The sequence below is a fragment of the Marmota monax genome, unplaced genomic scaffold, assembly GCF_021218885.2.
Source record: "Marmota monax isolate L192 unplaced genomic scaffold, Marmota_monax_Labrador192_F-V1.1 WCK01_AAM20220418_F8-fsc00005, whole genome shotgun sequence".
Taxonomy (NCBI): Eukaryota; Metazoa; Chordata; class Mammalia; order Rodentia; family Sciuridae; genus Marmota; species Marmota monax.
This window is the reverse complement of record NW_026692254.1, coordinates 6,985,272-6,999,949: the sequence shown is the minus strand read 5'-3', so window position 1 is coordinate 6,999,949 and position 14,678 is coordinate 6,985,272. Positions and strand designations below refer to the sequence as shown.

At 35.3% G+C, this 14,678-nt stretch overlaps 1 protein-coding gene across 2 annotated transcripts in view; it reads right to left on the bottom strand.

The window, feature by feature from the left end:
• Positions 1 to 14,678, bottom strand: part of Xrn2 (5'-3' exoribonuclease 2) — a 75,640-nt gene that overhangs the window by 36,835 nt on the left and 24,127 nt on the right. For both annotated transcript variants that reach the window (XM_046435110.2, XM_046435121.2), the window contains exons 8-16: positions 14,402 to 14,452; positions 13,616 to 13,773; positions 12,376 to 12,450; positions 12,161 to 12,294; positions 11,998 to 12,055; positions 11,806 to 11,913; positions 7,083 to 7,127; positions 5,583 to 5,714; positions 1,589 to 1,707 (exon numbers count right to left, since the gene is read on the bottom strand). In XM_046435110.2, coding sequence (XP_046291066.1) covers positions 1,589 to 1,707; positions 5,583 to 5,714; positions 7,083 to 7,127; positions 11,806 to 11,913; positions 11,998 to 12,055; positions 12,161 to 12,294; positions 12,376 to 12,450; positions 13,616 to 13,773; positions 14,402 to 14,452 — 880 coding nt within the window. The remainder of the gene's footprint in view (positions 1 to 1,588; positions 1,708 to 5,582; positions 5,715 to 7,082; positions 7,128 to 11,805; positions 11,914 to 11,997; positions 12,056 to 12,160; positions 12,295 to 12,375; positions 12,451 to 13,615; positions 13,774 to 14,401; positions 14,453 to 14,678) is intronic.

The following is a 14,678-nucleotide window of genomic DNA, read 5'->3' as shown; positions in this document are numbered from 1 at the left end:
CTATACACACACAATGTATGATCTGGTAAAACCTAAAAGCAGGTTTATTTATCCATTAATTATCATTTTTCACTGAAAAGACAATGTGAAGAACCACATTTTCACCCAAAACACGTTTTTAAGTACCCATTTTTCATTCTCTAAAATATTTTAACATTTTATTTAAGGAACATGAAGAAGCAAAAGAACACTTTAAAAAGCCAGGACAGATCAAGAACAACAAGATGATTCTCTATTAAGGACTGTTTTCCACATGTGCCAGACTGCACATGTTAATCGCAGTCATGTTTCAGAATACCATAATAATTTTAATCCCCCTCCCACACAAAGGAGTCATAGAAAATAATTATGAGTAATAGCCTCTATCCATAATGTAGATTTATCACTGTTTTATAAGAAAATGTTCATGAAATAAATTCTAAGAGCTCAAAGCACTTCTTGGTAGAAGCATCTTTACCCTGATTATCCTTAGAACTAGGATTAAAAAATAAAATATTAAACAAATCAAGTTACCTATTAAACTAGCATTGATCATGATGGCTACAAGTAAATTTAAAAAAGCAAAACAAACACAAAAATGCTCTAAGAGGGAAATGCAGAGTTAAAGAAGTGAACAGCAATAAAGAGCAGGTAAATGTTAGATTACATGCCTCCATGGATCTGACATCAAAGGATATGAGAAAAATGCAGAATTATACATGATCCTTGTTAAGTTATAAACATTAACATGAACCACAAACTTTCACATCCCATAAAAGCAAGATTTGTGGGCCACTACTGTCCTATTTACTTTTGAAAAATATTCTCCTAAATTCTAAATGAGCTACAATTTTTTAGATTGTTGGCCTTTTGTTATTGTTTTTTGTGGTTCTGGGGACCAAAATCAAGGTTTATGCATGGTAGGGAAGTACTCTGCCATTAAGCTACATCATCAGGGCCTAAAATATTGGTCTTTTGCACCTAGGGCCCAGGGACCAAATTGGACTTAATTATATTAAAGGCTGTTAATCTTATTACATATTAGTCCCAAACTTTTGGATCAATTAAAGAATCATTTTTCTATGATAAATTTTAAGTATACAACTAACACGAAAACTCCTGACATGACCAAGTTTGTTGTTTTTTTCAAAAAATATTTATGCCTTAGAACAGATTTTGCACATTTCACTTTAAGAAAGAACCTCTTCAACTGAAAGATTAATACAAATTATACTGCTGCCCAAATGTAACTAAACTTTCTAGGTTAAGCAGCTTGAAAATTTAATCTACAAATAGTAACATTCAGATCACACCATCAGAGCTAAACACCTCATGTCTAGCAGATCTAGTGCCTGGTCTCAGAGGGGAAAGTGGCTTGGAAGATGAAAACCTGCACGCATACTAATCTAGATACTTGGGTTTAACAGCTATAGCTTACACATCTCACTGGAATTTACTGACTATTCTAACTCTCCACATTAATTACTGGTGGATAAAAAGATCACAGACAAGCATCTGAAGGCACTACTGCTCTAAGCTAAATAAAGTTAATTAGACCACATCTATTTCCGCAATTTGCTAACAAAGTGCTACCAAAAAATGGCTTCACCTGACGTTATCCTCTGGCTCAGGTTCACTGTCACTGTCTTCTGCTTTTCGCTTAATTCCTCCTATCGGAGATGGGGAGCCATCAGATGTGAAACTTGTATTAGGAGATACTGAAGGACTCTGCAGACAATTGTGACATTACAGAACAAGGATTTCATTATTCATTTTACATAAGAAGGTACATCTAACTACCACTACCTTTAAGTGATTAAATAGATCGGGAAAATATATTTACAAAGTACAGAGACTTATCTGACCCATTCCACTCCTCCTCAAAAAAAAAAAAAAAAAAAAATAATAGAGTACACTAAGCTTCCTATGCTTAAACTCAAAAGAATTAACATTAGAATAAAAATTGTTTCAGAAGAAAAAAGAAAAACAATTTTATAGATTTTTTTTAAAAAAGAGGACTTGGATTTTGTTTTCCCTCATGTTATAAATTCAGTCACTTTCAACTTATCGAATAACAGAAGTTTGAGGGGGAAAAAAGTATGTTACATCTATAACATATTTAACAATAGTATATAACACCATGTAAAGTAGTCAATGCTGGCAAGAGTGTAGTTAAATAGTAAGGCAACAGTTTAATGAGACTCTGTTCCAATAATGATTAGATTGTTTCCTATGTACTGTTTTTGAATTCAGTGATAATAAAAATCTATTAATCATCTTAGAAATAAATGCATATTAGTATTGCAATGAACTGGAAGCCACTTTAAATTTAATATCAGCTCCCCTTTGTACTAAATAAAATTAAGACAACAGGGCTCTAAAATATTTTGATATTTAATTTAAAAATTAGAAAAAAAACCATAACTTATTTAAGTTAAATGATCAAATGACCAAAAACCTAAGTAGCAGAAAACATTTTCACAATAAAGCTTTCCTTCTATTATTCACAGCATATTAGATATCTTTAGTAAACTCAAATATCTTAAAATTAAGAGTCCATTAGGATATTTTAAAGATACCAGAACTAAAACCTAAACATGAAGGCAGTTCATACCACAGGCAAAGGTTTCAAAAAAAAAAAAAAAAAGCAGTTATATTTCACACAGAGCTTAAAAAAAAAAAAAAAAAAAATTTTCTTGTAAAAATGTATAATGTCAGTTTTATTCATGAAAATGTATAGACAATATTGTCAAAAGATAAAAGGCACACACAATTAAAGTTAATCCAGGAAGGCACTGTTGTACTTGGAAAATGAGACGTGTATTGAGTCAGACAGATTTGAGTCTGAAATACCAAGTTCACCCTTTATTGAATGCATGGCCTTAGGCAATTTAACGTTTGTAAACCTCATTTTAAAAGGGGATGATAATGCTCTCATTACGGGTTATTGCAGGATTAAATAAAACAATATATGTGGAAGATTATTAACTAGCATGCTGCTTGCCTGGCACATGTCTTTAACCATTTGGCAAATCATTACTACATTATTATTTTTTAAACCCTATACTAATACATTTGGATTAAATCATAAGAAATGACATTGCTATTAACTGTCTAAATACAAAGTTGAATAAGAAGCAAACTTTCCCAAATAGATTCTCTTTTTTGGGGGGGCGGGGGGGGGGGGGGACGTGCTTTTAGCCAGTTTTATTGCAATAATCATGAACAAAAGCTTAGCAAAAAGATTTGAAAACTTACAATTACAGAAAAGCTCATGAAAGTTGGAGCCAAGGAAGATATGGTTGAAGAGATGAGCACCACTAAAAAGAAGCCAAATACTTTGTACAGTGACAACAGGAAAGATATGTTGAGTTCATGTTAAGAATTGGCCAGAACTCACTCATCTTAGGCTCAAGCACATAAAAGTAAAAGTTCATTTAAAAGATTTTGCTTTGAGAAGACACTGTAAGGACATGCTGCTTGCCCAGGGCCACCTTGGAAGGTGTTGCCCCAGAATTCCTTTCACCATGTTCAGCTGAACATTCACATGCCTCTGCAGCTATGGTACAATGGACCCCAGGTACTGTATCTACTGACAGCAGAACTTGAAATCCACTATCCTAGTACAAACTGATACTTAACTGGATATAAACTCCATCTTTATATAACAAAAAATAGCATATTTTCAAGAAAAGAAAATAAAAAGTTGTCTACCATTTAATGCTAAATCTCTGTTGCTGTCCCTCTACCAATAAATTTATTCTTTTCTAAACATACCAAATACAAATTCATTCTAAAAACTTTCTTTTTAAAATAGTTTTTGCAATCAGTCAAATTCTATTAAGATAGCCTCAGATATAATAAAACCAGAATTCAGAATGCAAAATTTAAAACCACAAATATGAGAAAACAGAAGCTATTTAATAAATTAACAATGTTGACCATCAACAGACCAAATATTTACCACCAACAGACCAACTCCTAGAGCTAAGGATAAATAAAGCAGCAAAAACTCCAAAACTTAAAGGCTCCTTTTAAATGAACTGATAATTTGGCTCATGATTTCCTTAAGTTAAGACCATAGCTTAAGGTTATGAAAAGACTCCAAAAATTCCATATCTCTTCTATATAGGAATAATTATGTCAAGGGGGGTTAAGACAGGATCCCAATTACCATTTTCCCAGAATGGGGAAAATGGTAATTAGTCCTACGGAGCCCGAATATAGGAAGGAATCTTTATCAAAGCAATCAGCTGGCAAAGTCTAAAGTTACCTGCCTCCCTTAAGAAATATTAAGAAAAAAGCATCCTTTCTAATAGGCATGTGAGAATACCAGTCATTCTCAGTTTTACTCTGTGGGGACTGTAATCTTATAATCTTGAATGACAGACATTAGCTTTTTATGTTCAACTCAGCTATCTCTTTATAACCACTTTTCCTGACCCTCCACATCCCACTGTTAATGGAACAAAAGAATAAAAATCAAATAGAACAACAAATACAACAGAAACTCAGGCTTCTTCTCTCAGAACAGGCAAAAATCTTACTTCTCAAATTCTAAATCTAATATCTTCTAAGTGTGAATTCACGTGAATACAATTTGAATAAGTCCCCGATATAGCAAAGTTCCACATAAAGTGACTCTACTTTGTATACAACCAGAGACATAAAAAATTGTGCTCTATTTGTGCAATATGAATTGTAATGCATTCGGCTGTCATATATAACAAAACAAAATAAAAAAAAAAAAATTCCACATAAAAGTTGCCCTGTAAAGATACCTGAGAATCAGCACTTGTATCATAACAAAATCATGCATACAATACAGAACCTTCCATATTCTTTCTTCCCCTATTGTTGGTTCTTAGTTCAGTCTGTTCCCTATCCCTACTGCTGCCACACACAGTGCTCTAAGCTTTGGTTACTGGCACTACAATAGGAAGCTGACAGGAGAAAACAGCTTTTTGGGGTATGTTGATTTATTTCTGTGTTTTGGATTACAAAGTTCAAGCAAGGAGGGATGCCACGAGGCAAATTCATGCAGTTAAAGTTTACATACAAGGAGTAACCAGAGTTTGGATAGTGAGTGCTACCTTAAAGTATTTATTAAGAACAATTCCATCCCTGAATTAGAGAGCAAATGTTTAGGCAGTTGGAATACCTGTTTTTGATAGCCTAAGAAATACTACATTGCCAAATGCCCATAATTGATCCCTAGGAGAAAATAGGAAAGGAAATATTGGAGCAAAACTTGCCCTCCTTTCTTGATCCATCTGTGAGGCATCTGGATGTCACAGTCATGCTTCTAGCACCATCCACTCCACAGTTCTTGGGTAGAGAAAAGCAACTGTGGACACTCAGCTATCTAAATTCACATGTATGGACTATCCCACATACTTCTCTTTCACATCATTTAGATATTCTCATATTGATAAAAATGAATTTAATAATTAAAACTTCCTCAAGGCAAAAGAAATTGGGAGAAAAAAAACTATAAAACAAAACAATTCTAGGCCATGTAACAGAATTCACACACACACAACTAGCTGTAAGAGGAATCTCATGTTCATCACTTTAATGCCGCATAAAAGTAAGCCACTTACAGAATTATTCTGCATCCTCATTTCATAGGCTGCTTGTCTTGGATTACTGGCTACTTGAGAACCTGGTGAATTTCTTGAACCCAAGGCATGAGGGGTTAGAATTCCACTAGGAGTGAAAGCTGGTTGATCTCTCTTAACATAAATGGAAATAAATGTAGAAATGAAATTACAAAATCACAGGTGACAGGAAGAAAAGGACAACAGAAGCAATTCTCATGGTAACCACTTAACAATTAAAATGCACTAAAAGACTAAATAGATTTCCATTAACATACATTGCCTATACTTTGACTAGATGGTTACTTATACTTTAAACAAGAATTTGTAATACTTAACACATCTGTCACTGTTCTGACACACAGAATTGACTAGTCTCATTATGCCAATCTACTGTTTTGTTTACAATGTTAGAATCTAACATTCAAGACATGATTTCAGGCAAAGAAAATAATATAACAACAAAGTTCAAAAAGTAAAGTTTGAGTTATACTTAAGAACTATTAATTCACCTTGCTATAACTTAACTCTATTTTCAACTAATTAGAGCTATTACAGCTGTAATGATAAAGAATACTGAAAGAAAATAATATCAAGTAGAAATCAAATGTCCCTCCCAATATTAATGATTTTGAAACTAAATATAATAAACAACTCAACTTTTCTCCCTTCGAGTTTCCTGAAATTGTTCAATTTTAATACAACATAATAATAAAAGGCAGTTCTAAACAGTACAATTTTGAAAATCTAGTTGAAAAGACAAGAAAAAGAAGAGCTAAAGAAGTTAAATGACTAAAAAAATTATGCAATTAAGTAAGAAAACAAGTATCACCGGGAGAAAGCAGCACAGATAAAAGAAAGGACTGTAGTACTAGGAGCAAAACTAACAAGTAAGGCCTTGAGGAAAACATAAGATGTGGTTAAAGGGATCCATTTGGAGGCACCAAATGAAGGTAACACTCTTTAGTCAGCAGATACATGGTATATTTAGAAGATAGTAAGAAGTATACGGAATGCCTACAACTGGACCAGATTATAGTGTTCTCTGAATGCCCAACTAAGAGCTGATTCTTAGGGATTGGGAGTCAGTGGTGATTTCCAAATAGGGAAACAACAAAGCTTAGAGCAGCACGTTCTTGGAAAATTTGCCTGACAAAGAGGTAGGAATAAAAAGAGTGTGTAGTGACTTTCAAAAGGATATAAAGAGAATTGACTGTTTTTATTACAAAAACAATACCTGATTATTGTAAACAATTCTAATAGCCAAATGTCACTTGCCTCCCTCCTGCCTGTCACATATATCCCCTGACTTATTGTATCCTCTGACTCCAGAATTTAGAAAAATTGACATGGGTATTCTTTTTCCATGTAAAAAGGCAGCTGATTGGACATTTATGTTTCTGACCAACTCCTAGTAGCTATGGAAAAAAGTTACTGTAATGAACATTTTTCTCACAGAGTATAAATTTATGCTATTGCCAACCTCATAAAATTAAAACTCACCTTCATTCTCTTTCTTTTTTCCTTCTGACGTCTTCTAAAACTGTCCTAAAAGTATAAAATCCACATATTCTGTCAAATAATTACACAAAATGTGAGAGTTAAACATTACCAGGAATGATTGCGTAGACCATTTAAATTTTAAAGGAAGACCCCAACAATCTAGGTATAAGATTAAACTAGGCAATGGACTACATGTTCAAAGTGCTGTTTATCAGAACTTTAGATGAGCAGAAAGACTGAATTTAGGTCATTGTTTTTCTTAATTTTCTTTAAATACTTTTGACATTTCAGAAAACTGCAAAAGCCATGACAAAGACCCTTGGTTTTACCTTAGATGTAACAGGTTGTCAATAAGGAGGAAACCCATATAGCAAGAAAACAAAAATTCTTAAGTTTTAGCTGAGTGTAGTTAATAAATAATTGTTTTTAAAAAAAAAACCCTACAAGACAATAAAGAGACAGTTACATTATTAAAGGCTTGGCAGTTTCTAAATCCATAGCATGAATGGCACAATACAGAAAAGAGAGAAATGGGACTCAATGCAAACACTAACACCTAGCTTCCAAAAAATCAATACAATGTAAGAAAAAGGGAAATTCAGATGTATACACTTTTACTCTGGGGCAACTGAATCCACAGAGAGGTCCAGTTCACAATGATTCTTTCCCTCCACTCATTTTTAAAGTGCAGCCATGATTTCAACTGGACAAGATTTGGGGTTAATCTTGCTTCCCACTAACTCTGGGAAAGTCAGTACAAAGGTCATACATGCCAACACTAAAGGTTCCCTGAGTACCAAAGGACTGAAATTACAGCTAAAGTGGGCATGGCTGCTGTTGTGGCCTAAAACAGGGACCCGCAGGTACTGTACTAATGGCTACCCTAATTTGCTGAAACTTCCAAGTCAGTCCTGTCAACTGCAATATAATACTTCAATGAGATGTGAAATTGCTGCTGTCAGGATAGGGGTAAACAGTGGACTTTAAAAAGTCTGCTTTTCTGAAATGGAGCCTAGGTAGGTGACTGACTACCTTAAAACCTCCTATGATGTGGAAACCACCAATATCTTTAATCAAGCTTCTGCCCCCATCTTCAATGAAACTTCTCTTATCTAGGTAACCAAGGATTCATTTGCAGATTGGGAAACCCATCAGTAAGTTTTCAGTCCTTAACTTACCATGACTCTTTCCTCTTTGAATCATACTCTTCCCTTGGCTTCCTGCACACTATATTCACTTGGTTTTCCTTCTCCTCTCTTGCTTTCTGCCTGTACTCAATGCCCCAATCTGTTGATGCTGGTGTTGCTCTGAGCCCAGTACTTGGACCTCTCCGTGGCTCTCCTCTCAAGAGGGTAATCACCTGTCTCCTGGCTTTAAATACCATCTATCTCCTGATGATTCTCCAATCAAAGGACCTCTCCTCACGCAACATCTTATCTGGATATCTGAACACAGAATCCCCAGTCCCACCTCTGCACCTCCCACAGACTTTCTCATGAGGATTGCTCAGTACATTTTTTAGCTGCTTGGGCAAAATGCCCTAGAATCATTCTTAATACCACAACTTCTCTCACATCCTGCATTTAGTCCATTAGCAAACCCCTCTGGTTCTATTTTCAAAATATGTTCAGAATCCAACAACCCTTTATCTTTACTATCATCATCTGGGTTCTCCTGGATAACTGGACGTGGGGAAAAAAGCCTCTGCTGCACTCTTTCTACCTTTGTCTCCACACAGTTAGGAGTGATCCTTTTATAATGTGTCAGATCTTCTCACTTTGCTACTCAAAACTATCCAGTAATATACAATAAAATTTCAAATCTTTATAATGACCTCTAAGGTCCTACCAGATATGGCCCTCCATCATCTTTCTAATCTCAACTGTATTATCCTCCATTTGCTTCCTCTGCTTCTTGCTATTCTGTTAATGTTCTGGGTGTGCACTTGCTGCAGAGCCTTGGCACTAGTTATTCTGTTTGAAGTGCCATTCCTTCAAACATCTGTGTGTCATACTCCCTCTTGAATATCCTCCAGGTTTTTATCCAAAGTCATCTGCCAGTGAGGCTTTCCCTGGGCAGCTTTTCTAGAAGTGCAATCTCCCCATTGCCACCTTTCCAGATGCTTCCTCACCTGCTTCACCTTCAAAGCATTTATCACTAACACATTACAAGGTTTATTTGGTTCCTGTGTTAACTGTCCATTCGCCAAAGAATAATGTAAGTTTCACAAGGGCAGGAATTTTTGTTTGTTTGTTGCTATATCATCACCACTCAGAACACTGGCAGATGGCTAACACTTAACAAATGTTTCTGAATAATAAATAACCAACATTTTTAAGATAAAAGGCAACCATTAAAACTCATAATATCGGGGCTGGGATTGTGGCTCAGCGGTAGAGTGCTCGCCTAGCACGGGTAGGACCCAGGTTCGATCCTCACCACCACATAAAAATAAAGGCATTGTGTTGTGTCCATCTACACTAAAAATAAATAAATATTTTTTAAAAAAACTCATAATATAAAAAGCACTATATCTCTGACCTAACTGGTCTTTTTTGTTGGGACTGGGGACAGTACTTATGCATGCTAAAGAAATGCTATACTACTGAGCTATATCTTCAGCACCTTTATTTTGAGACAGGGTCTTGCTAAATTGTCCAGACTGGCCTCGAACTTGTGATCCATCTGCCTCAGTCTCTCAAACAGCTGGGATTATGGGAGTGTGCCACCAGGCTTGGCCTAACTGCTCAGTTTTAGTAACAAGTATTGACACATTCCTTTTCTACCATCTGTTCTGCTGGTTTGTTAAATATTTATTTCTAAGAGTGTCAGTTACACACAAACAGAACAGCAGACTACCAGTGTGGACCTTATTGATCTTTAATTGTTTTTTTGTATTAAGAGCTCCTTCAGAAACCAAGTCAAAAGCCACAGACCACTTCCCAGAAAAGCGCACACACTCACAAGCTCTCATACTGAATTTCTAAGGGTGTTAGAACCATGATGAGGAACATCATATGACTTAAGGGACACCAAAAAAGAAGTTTTAAAACTTCCTGTCCTCTAAGTCAGTTGGAAACCATACTAACTAAATATGAAACAGTACTGAAATCCCATACTTCCCCTTCTAATGCCAAGTCATCATCAATATTTAATGGTACAGAGACTGCTAAAGCCACATAAAGCCAGCTGTGTGAGCCATTGCTCCTCTAACATGCAGTTTTTATACAAGTAGAACATAGAATGTATAGTTTCTGATAAGCATAAATGGCAACAGGTCAAATGAAAACACTGTAATTTTTTGAAAACTTAATTTTAAACAGTGGCTTCAGTGATATTTGATACTCCTAAAGCTACTTCTATACTTTGAATTTTATATGTGAAAATTCTTGCCATCACAGAAAAAATATTGCCAAAGTCTTCACAGCTTTTGACAAGAATGCTTACAGTCAACAGTGTTACATAGAATGATGTTCAAAGTTCTAAAAATAAGAGGCCACTAGACTATAATATGCAAAGTTGAAGAAAACAAAAAATCTTGTCAGAGTTAATGACATGTTTCAATCTGTTAGATCATGAAGCAATGGAACATTATTACGTTGTTATTTGCTAAAAATAGCCATATGACTTCTTATAAAATCGGTCAGTGAAAAATTTTCCTTCACTGTGCTCATTTTGCCCACTATTGACTTTCTTTACTATCCTAATAACTCTCTGACCCACTCTGCCTCCAGGATGCTGTCCTTCCACTTTTACCAGCTCTCCAGGGCCTCCCAATCCCTGGCCATGGGCTTGTTGCCTGACCATTTCACTCTGACCCCTTAGGCAGCACCAATGGCTTCTCCTCTGGATTTCCTACCATCTCTCAAGAACTGACTCCTTTTTCCTTAAATGTCCATGCTTCTTGAGACTTTTGTTGGAGGCACTTTCACTTCATACAAGCTCCCAAGAAATTTCCTACTAAAGACTCAAGTTCCTCCCATGAACTAAGAATTCTCAAATCTCTTTTCAATACATTTTTCCTTTCAGAAATCTGTTGCCCCTCAAAAGCAAGTATCTCAAAAATGAAATTCAATCCCCGCTTTGTCCCTGGACCCCTAGTGCTCACTATCTCAATGAGTGGCACAAGCAAACCCCTAACTCTCTAAGCATTTACCCATCGTATATACAATTTCAACTGCTTTGTTATTTTATTTCCTTCCTTTATGTTTAAATTTTTTACTTAAGAGCTGTATCCCTCCACAGATTCTAAAATTCTTCTAGCCCTCTGCCCTAGCTGATACAATCTAACCCAGACAGATCCCTACATTCTATTCCTAGAATACAAGTTATTAGGTCTTGACCTGTCTTAGAGAGCATAAGTATTCCCTACCCTATAAAACATGGCAGTCACTAGCTCAACACCAGCATTATTCAAGGCTTGGACTCCTAATTCCATGTTTTACTGTTTAGAGAGGCATTTGGATTCATATCCTAATTAAGATTATGAGGAGAGAAAAAAAATCAATATTTTACTCAAATGATGTGCAATACATAGTTCCACATAGCAAGCATCACAGCCTTTACAACATAATCAAAGCACTGACAGCTTATGATTACATTAGGGTTGTTGCACTATAATAATGTAACAACGTGCTAAAAAATGTTAAAAGTACAATAACAGGATTATCACAGCCTATTAGATACAGGAGCAATTTTAGCTACCACAATAGAAACACTTTACCTCATCATCCTTTCTCTTTTTAAAAATGCTATCCTCAACTTCACCAACTGCTAACATGATCATCTGTACTCTCTGCAGATTGACATAACCACTTTCTGTAAGGTAACCCTGTAAGTGATAAAATACATGTAAAAATGATCTTCTTAAAAAAGCAAATACTTCTATTTGAAATTATTCAAGAGTGAAACTTACCCCAGTTTTGTGTACCACATTTTTGTATATGTTAACCAAACGGTCAATTGCACCTTCCCTGCCACCAGGAGACAAACATTATGCATTAGGACCAGCAGGCTATGTAAAGTTAAGAGGACTAAAACAGTGGTTTGGGATTTAAAAACACACAAAAAACACTTACCTAATCTCTAAGGATGGCAAATGAGGAAGGAAGTCATTTCCCACAAAGAAGCACATAAAGACCCAATCATCAATGCTCCTCTCCACATCAAATGTGAATGGTAGGCTGGCCATGGTAAGTTCCCTTTCCAAATACTATAACCAAAAAGCAACGGCTGCCATTAAAGCTATCAAAAGGTTTTAGGAACTCCAGTTTCAATGACTACTGATACAAACCTCACGAAGAACATTCAGCCGCAGGAAGATGAACTCTCCTTCAGCACATGGGAGACTATCTGCAAGCTCATCGTGCTATAAGAATGGGAGTAGAGAGTAAAAAAGTTTAATCCAAATTCTGCATTTTTTTCCCAGCCAAGGAAATTTTAAGGCTTTTTGAAAGCAAGATCATTTTAATATGACAGGTACAAATTTTTTTTCACCAATTATTTAAAAATAAAAATTACCCATAAACAATCTCACCTACACCAGAGGTCAGAAACTATTTTCTGTAAAGAACCAGAGTGTAAATATTCTAGCTTGGGGGTGAGGGACTCATACAATCTCTGCTATGTACTCTTTCATGTTTTATTATAGTTTTACAACCCTTTAAAAGTGTAAAAACCATTCTTAGCTCCTGGACCAAATCTGGATAACTGTAGTTTACCAATCCCTGATCTACATCCAAACAATATTAATACTCTGATGTAAACACCTCTACTCCTTTCTCTGTGAAATGTGTGCCTAGATACGCATATGCCACCTTTATTCTACTGCATCTCTGAAATCACACTGTATATATCTGCCTTTATTCACTTTTCCTCCATGCCATATTCTTAAACAGAAATCCAATTAAAGAGAACTGGCTACAAGCAAGTGAACCTAAAATACACAGAAACTGTGAATAATTTAGAAATATCAAGAAGTTTAATATATTTAATTTATAGTTACTTTTAAAAGGAGTAATCATTTGAAACAAGAAACTTCTACAAAGTACATGTAATGTATCTTATTATCTATTAGAACTTACCTCATTTAGATATAGGGTATATTAGAAAATGAGTGTCTGCATGCTTTTGAATGTGGGTTTAAGTGTTTAAAAGTGTGGCCAGGCACAGCGGCACACATCCCAGTGGTTCAAAAGGCTAAGGCAGGAGGATTTCAAGTTCAAGGTCAGCCTCAGCAATTTAGCAAGACTCGTCTTAAAATAAGAAATAAAAAGGACAGGGGATTTGGCTCAGTAGTTAAGCACCCCTGGGTTCAATCCCTAGTACCAAAAATAAATAAAATAAAAGGCTTTAAAAGATACATTTCAGTGAGGAATAGCATTTTAAAAATGAGGCAGCTTGCATGCATTTAATGCTATTTAATATTACACTTAAATAGGCTTAAAATGGTCTATTCTGTATTATGTATTTTTACCAAAAAAAAAAAAAAAAAAAAAAATTAAATGAGGAAACTACCATATCAAAGTTCTTACCTTTCCCTTCTTTTCTCTTGGCAAACCTTCACAATCCTTGACCTCATGTCCAAACTGATTACAAAGACCACATGGTTTGGGTTTGTTTGGTTTGAATTCTTCTCTAATGATGGTAAAGTTGGGTTCATGTGTAGCAAGGCCAAGCATAATGAGATCAGCTTTCAATTAATGAGAAAAAAAGTATTGAACAGTGAACACTGAGAACATTCTTATAACTGAAATATTATAAGACATCAACATAAGGAAAATCCCTAACCAGTACAGATAGTCAACAAAGCCAAAAGTCTACAACTTACTAGCAGTTACCAGTCAACAGGGTCTCCAGACATGTGGATCTACAACACAGACTACCACTATGAATTAAATTCTTGGAGAATTTCTCATTATAGAGGTATGTGTAGCTAACAATACCAAAAGGTTGAAGCTGCACATGTTGGTATACACCTATAATCCTAGCTACTCAGGAGGATGGACAGAATGATGGCAAGTTCAACTGGGCAACTTAGTGAGACCCTGTCCTAAAATAAAATTTTAGAAATGACTGAGGATATAACTCTGGCACAGAGCTTGCCTAGCATTTGTGAAACACTGGGTTTAATCACTAGTACCAAAGGAAAAGAATGACAGGTGATCACTGATCACAGACTAAACAGCAACTCAATAGTTCTTCTGAATTTTAAAACAAGCAAGCATTTTTGACAATCTTAAATAAGCCATTACTATACACCAACTTATCAATTACTATGATTTAATCCAAGAAAAGCAAACCCTAAAGAAGAAACTTACCATCAGCTCCACATAAACAATGATGTGTGTTTGGGTCATGGTTAGGCTGGGCTAAAGAGAAGAGAAACATATATTTATATAAACATATTACAAACCACAAAATATTAACATCTTGCCAAATATTTTATAGTCAATAGCTTTTTTTTCTTTTTCTGTTCCTTTTTTTTTGGCTATGTTAGGGATTGAACCCAGCACCTTGCACCCAATATGCAAATGCTCTCCCACCGCAGCCTGGCCCATCTTTTCTTCATAGAATATACAAATATTTATAAGTGAG